This window comes from Branchiostoma belcheri, unplaced genomic scaffold (assembly GCF_001625305.1).
Source record: "Branchiostoma belcheri isolate BF01 breed outbred unplaced genomic scaffold, Haploidv18h27 scaffold2, whole genome shotgun sequence".
NCBI lineage: Eukaryota > Metazoa > Chordata > Leptocardii > Amphioxiformes > Branchiostomatidae > Branchiostoma > Branchiostoma belcheri.
The window spans coordinates 5,505,174-5,511,030 of NW_017803490.1; the positions used below are offsets into that span (position 1 = coordinate 5,505,174).

Consider the following 5,857-nt stretch of genomic DNA (forward strand, 5'->3'; position numbering starts at 1 on the left):
TTTCAAATTGGGCTTGTTACGCCCTCCCCAGACAGGGCGAGGTTTCTATAATGACCCACCAATTATAAACCCTGGGGTCTCAGACTAACAGTGTCTAATTGCGACCTTGCTATGGTTGAGACAGAAACCGGTATATCCAGGTTAGTATACACGTGCTCTCGAGGGCATGGTAGTCTCGGCAACAGGCATGGAGTGGAGTCTTTGTCAAACAATGAGCTTCTGTGACGTCACGTTATGCAGATAGAACACGTGACTCGGTGAGCAGTAGCAGAATGTTTGTGGCGCCCCCCGTCTCGGTGGAGTACTGGCAGATGTAGATAACTATACAGTTTTAAATCATCAAATGCACGTGTTTTGTTGGTATTAGCATGTAAACAGCCTGACGTTTGTTTTATCTTCATATTATAGTTAGTTATCCAGGATGTCGGCCATGAAAACAATCAAGTTGTTTGAAAATGCGGACTTCGCGGGCGAAGAGCGAGTATTCCTCTGCGCAGGGCCGTACCGCGACAGTGAGTATCACCCTGTTTCTCACCAAAACGATATCGTGCTTGTTACTAGTCCTTATTTCTATTTCTTTGTACGATTCATTTGCCAAATGATGTTTAGCAGGCTATCGGATAGAGCCTGAACTAGGTTCTACAACATTCAGAGCTATCAGACTATCTTCTGCTTCTTCATATAGACTGCTTATTTCACTGTCAATTGATTTATTTATTGATTGATTGATCGATCGATATTCTCGTTCTGTTTTCACTAGTTCCGTCCGTGGATGCCGGCAAATGCTCGTCCATCGTGGTCGAGTCAGGAACCTGGATACTGTACGAGGATAAAGACTACATGGGGAAGGCATACATCCTGACCAAGGGACAGTACTCCAACCCGGCTAAATGGACAGGTATATATGTTCTCACTCAACACGTCAGGGACATCTTGGTATAAAAAAGGAAAGGTAAATTTTTCTAATGTCGTAGGGGCAGTGGTGGTATTTATTCCACTGTTTACGGTATACGTCCTGACCAAGGGACAGTACTCCAACCCGGCCAAATGGACAGGTATATAAGTTATGTTCTCTCTCAACAAGTCAGGGACAACTTTTTATGCGGTTCTTAAGATTCTTTTCCTACTGACACAAGCGTTAAGAATCATATCTATAGTGATAACCTGTTCACTGTGACCATTTGTTTATTGATATTAATATTAATATATAGCCCCTTGATAAGTGGTCACTGTAGACAAGTTTAAGACTGTAACCAACTAGTTTTTCCTAACCTCCCGGCATGCCTTGCAGGTTCCGGTGGTACCATCTCGTGTGTCCGGTGTGTTGGTGACGACACGCTGACTCTGTTCGAACACAGTAACTTTAACGGCCGGGCGTGCACACTCACCGGGCAGGCACCCAACCTCACACGGGTACGCTTCAACGACAAGGCGTCCTCAGCCATTGTTACAGGTAGATGTACTATGTTTACCTTCGCAGAAGGACAAGCGTATTGTTTTTGCTATCTTCTTCTTCTTCTCTGATTTCTTCTTCTTCTTCTATGAATTCTTCTTCTCCGACTTCTTCTTCGAACACGTAAGGTCAATGACCGGGACCAGACGTCTGTCACCATGGTAACTGGTGCTGTAGCAGACAGCACCATGTGGTATTGGATTACATTATGTAGCAAGCTGCAGCACAGTATTGGAGGGACTGGCTTAATATATATAAAGAAACAGAGCATTAGACTTTTAGTACTTAGCGTTACAATGTAGTATTTCTGTATTCTATAGTCCATTTTTTGTCTTTTTATACTACGTTGGTTTATTGGTTGATTAAGATACCCTTTAGCCCCATGAGGGGTTAATCTTCCAGGGCTCAGCATTAGACAAAGGTATGCATTTAGTTAGCCCATTTGGACAGGGATATGTAATAAAGATTCATTAAATCTAATAACTTTTCTTCCCAGGAAAGTTCACCTGGCAGGTGTGTGAGGATGAAGACTTCGGCGGGCGGAAGTGGGACCTGAAGCCGGGCAGCTACCCGGACCCGGCCGGCATGGGGGGACACGACGTCCTGTCGTCCGCGCGGCCGTGTCAGGAGAACCCCGGGATAGAGCTGTTCGAACACACCGACTTCAAGGGACAGAGCGTCTCGTGTGGACACACTGGGACACTGGTCGAAGGTTCATTCATTCGTTCGTTCGTTCGCTCGCTCGTTCGTTCGTTCGTTCCTTTCTTCATTTACTCATTCATTCACCCATCCATTCATCATATTCGTTCATTCATCCGTCCATCCACCCATCATCTATCCATTCATTCATTCTTTCGTTCATCCATCCATCCATTCATTCTTTCGTTCATCCATCCATCCATCCATTCATTCATCCACCCATCCATTCATTCATTAATCTATCTATTCATTCCTACGTTCATTCACTCATCCATCCATCCATCCAGCTATTCATTCATCCGCACATCCATTCATATATCTATCCATCCATCCATTAATCCAGTCAGTCAACCATTCCTTTCAATTCTTTCTTCCTTCATCTGAGATAGCCAAATAGAACGTACAAATCACTTCAAAAGTTTACACATGGTACTACTATTTCTTAACTTTTTTGTATATGTATATGTAGATCATATTCCTTAACAAGAAGACTACCCACGATCTGTATGTTTTTGTGCAGTTGGCTGGCTGGGAGGCGGCTTTAACAACAAGTGTTCGTCCATCAAGGTGCACCAGGGCACGTGGGTCGTGTACGAACACATTAACTTCCGCGGTAAGGCGCACGTACTGAAACCAGGGGAATACTCCGACTGCACCAAATGGCAAGGTATGGCTAACTACAGCCCATTTTTAAACTTGACCTTGGTATCTCCAACGGTTATCTGCCTGCCAAAAATCATGAACATCATCAGAGTTATGCCACATAGTCTCCCACACTGTAGCAAAGTGATTTCATAGCCTTCTGACGAAGGCAACCATGGGCATGGGTCATTCATTATAAGCCTTCTGTAGCCGTTTGGCACGAAATCTGCACTGGTTATGGCGTTAGGCAGTATGGAGAAGGTTAAGCTTCGCAGAAGGAAATCATATTGTTCTGCTCAGTTTCTTCTTCCTCTTCTTCTTCTCCAAACAAATAAGGTCAATGACCTGAACCAGACGTCTGTCACCATGGTAACTAGCATTGTAACAGTCTGTGGTGTTGGGTTACATTATGTTGGCAGGACAGAGCTAGAGTGTCTGCTCATGTACATGTATTTGCTTTGCAAATGTTACCTTTCTAGTTATCACAATTCTATTATCTGTAGGAGAAGAGGACACCATCACGTCAGTCCGTAGTGTTCCCGGTAACGCCCTGGTTCTATTCGGCGGTGATGACTTCTCCAGTTACTCCGCCCTGCCGCTTGTAGAGAGTCACGGGAACTTCGCCGACCTGGGGTTCGACGACAAAGCCTCTTCTGCCATTGTTACTGGTGAGTTCTACTACTTTCAAATAGTCTACTTAAAATACACAGCCAAACGTGTCCCAAGCGACCACCTCTATAAGACTTGCTCAAGCCGACCACTTGTCCAACGCGACCGAGATTGACACTATTTGCGAGCACACATGGCCTAATCTCTGCTTATAACGACCGCCTCATTTTCAAGCGTTTTTGATGATTAAACTTGGAATAATTTGGATAGCATCGGCTAGTTTGCCTTTTGTATAAGAACACCACTTGTCCACAAGAGGAATGCTTTTCCTCGGTACACTACTGGGTGGCCATCTTGAACAAGTTTCACTGTATGTATGTTTTGATTTGTTCTCTCTGTACAGGAGGTGACTGGGAAGTGTATGAAGACTCGTCATTCGGTGGTAAGCAGTGGAAGCTGAGCCCGGGACAGTACACCAGCCTCGCTACCTTGGGGTGTAACGACAAACTCAGCTCTGCAAAACGCCTTTAAACATTTCACAGAACCACGAAAATAGTTAACTACAAACGTGTTGGTGACGGTGGGTGTCCTATTCCAGAACATTTCATTCCATGATTAGCAATGTCAAATTTAGGAATATCATGTTAAAACGTTAATGTACTTTGGTGCTTTCTATCTTTTCAAGGCTTAGCTTAACTGGTTGCAGTTTTTCGTGGATTAAGTAGGGGGCGTTGCAAATCAGTTACTAGTAACAAACATTATCTGTTACAACGTCAGCGTCTCAAACAGACCGACGACTTTAGACCGTTGACTTAATGGGTACAATACAAATGTAGGGATCTATTGCTGACTTTATTTACAAACTTAAGATCTGAGTTTATGTATGCCAAGTTCACTTGACCAGTCAGATTCAAAATATATATCATAATACAAGTCCGATCGACAGTTCCCAAAATGTAGTCCTGAATATCACTAAAGTGTAAAGTCTAATTTCTTTCAGGGGAATTCCCAAAATGGGTTTGCCTGTCTTTGTATTTCCTTTGTCCGGAGAGGTAGAAACCTTTTTGGTCGTCCCTGACGTCGTTTCGTCCGAAAACCCCATTTTCACGGTTTTCGTTGGATGTTTGGTCACCATTGCGTCAGAATATGAATATGTCTATCTGTTGCAGAGGAGATTTTTTCCAACATAGCATTTGGAAACTAAAGGCGGAGTATATGCGCGAATACGACCTTATATAAGACATTCTGCCGAAGTGCTATGCACAATACAATACGGGTTTCGCGCAGGTGTAGTACGTTCTGCCGACGTGCTCCAAACACCGTGTGTGAGTTCGGCCTTCACGGAGTACTCCAGCTTTCACGCACGATTACGTTCTGTCTGTAGTTGACCTTGCTTAAGGTCAAAGCGTGCTGGGTGGATGGCGGAAAAATCTTAGCCTCTTCCAGGCTTCCCAGGATGCTGGAGAAATAACAGAAATTGATCATGACCAAATGAACTGAATATTTTACCAGTGGAGTTAGCCAGTCTAGGGAGCACAATTTGCAATGTTGTACACCTCCGGCATACTATTCCCAGCTTTTTTCGGTGACGTGAACCATGTGTATGCATTCATAGTGCATGCAGCTAGGAGAAAAATCTGTCTCACGGCTGCATTAAACGCCTTAGATGTAGCTAGCTCCATGGAGGTCTAGCTTTGCGGATTAGGAGCTAGCTCCATGGAGGTGATAAGTACAGCCCCTTCTTCTCTTTGCCCAATGCTTGCCTTTCCACCAACTTGGTGCAAGCTAGAAAAAAAAACTGACAAAAAAGTTGATTTTGAACAGTACGCCAAGTCTTCTTTTCAAATACATGTAATATTATTGCTGATTCTGCCGCTCATAATCAATAGAAAAGAATAGTCTATTGATGTAAACTTAGGTTGTGAACAGTCATGCTAAATACAACAATTTTGCAAGTTTATTATTTTCCGTTTTTCTATTATGTTTTTTCTATTCAGCGATGCCCACTTCACCGTGAGAATTTACGTTGTGTTAGCGTCCTTCTCAAGTATATAAAGCGCTTACCTTGACACATCACCCAGGGAAAACTAACCCTTGTTTTCAAACCTCGCCTGTCTTTTCATAACGACATGAAGAAACAACAATAAGACTAAATATGATATACACATTTCGGTAATTTCAAAGGACGATAATAGTACGCTCTCCCGCCATTATTTTTCAAACTCCATTTTGATTGTGTACAGAATTCCATCCAACCGTCGCATGTAGTTCTACCTTTTCATCCGTTGTCTTGTTGACCAACGGGCGACATCAATCTCTAAAAGATAAACGTACGCCACACACAAAGACAATAGTGTTCTATCACACGCATTGTTGTTTCTCTGCCTGCGAACCTCTATGCTTATAGAAGCACCTGAATGAATGGGCCCCTTCGAACCCTAGCCCCCCATCAAT

General features: G+C 43.5%; 1 protein-coding gene across 1 annotated transcript; it reads left to right on the plus strand.

The window, feature by feature from the left end:
* The first annotated feature begins 415 nt into the window (after window positions 1-415).
* Window positions 416-3,934, plus strand: LOC109468425 (absent in melanoma 1 protein-like). Its single transcript, XM_019766673.1, has 7 exons — window positions 416-512; window positions 761-898; window positions 1,292-1,453; window positions 1,950-2,165; window positions 2,673-2,819; window positions 3,298-3,462; window positions 3,807-3,934. Exons 1-7 carry the CDS (start codon window positions 422-424, stop codon window positions 3,932-3,934), a joined length of 1,047 nt encoding a protein of 348 aa, XP_019622232.1. The 5' UTR covers window positions 416-421.
* Window positions 3,935-5,857: the final 1,923 nt, after the last annotated feature.

Bases quoted from the DNA above. Each gene is read 5' to 3' on its own strand.
- LOC109468425 (XM_019766673.1), top strand. From the start codon at position 422: ATGTCGGCCATGAAAACAATCAAGTTGTTTGAAAATGCGGACTTCGCG. The intron at 2,166-2,672 runs GTTCATTCATTC...GTTTTTGTGCAG, and splicing joins CACTGGGACACTGGTCGAAG to TTGGCTGGCTGGGAGGCGGC. The intron at 3,463-3,806 runs GTGAGTTCTACT...CTCTCTGTACAG, and splicing joins CTCTTCTGCCATTGTTACTG to GAGGTGACTGGGAAGTGTAT.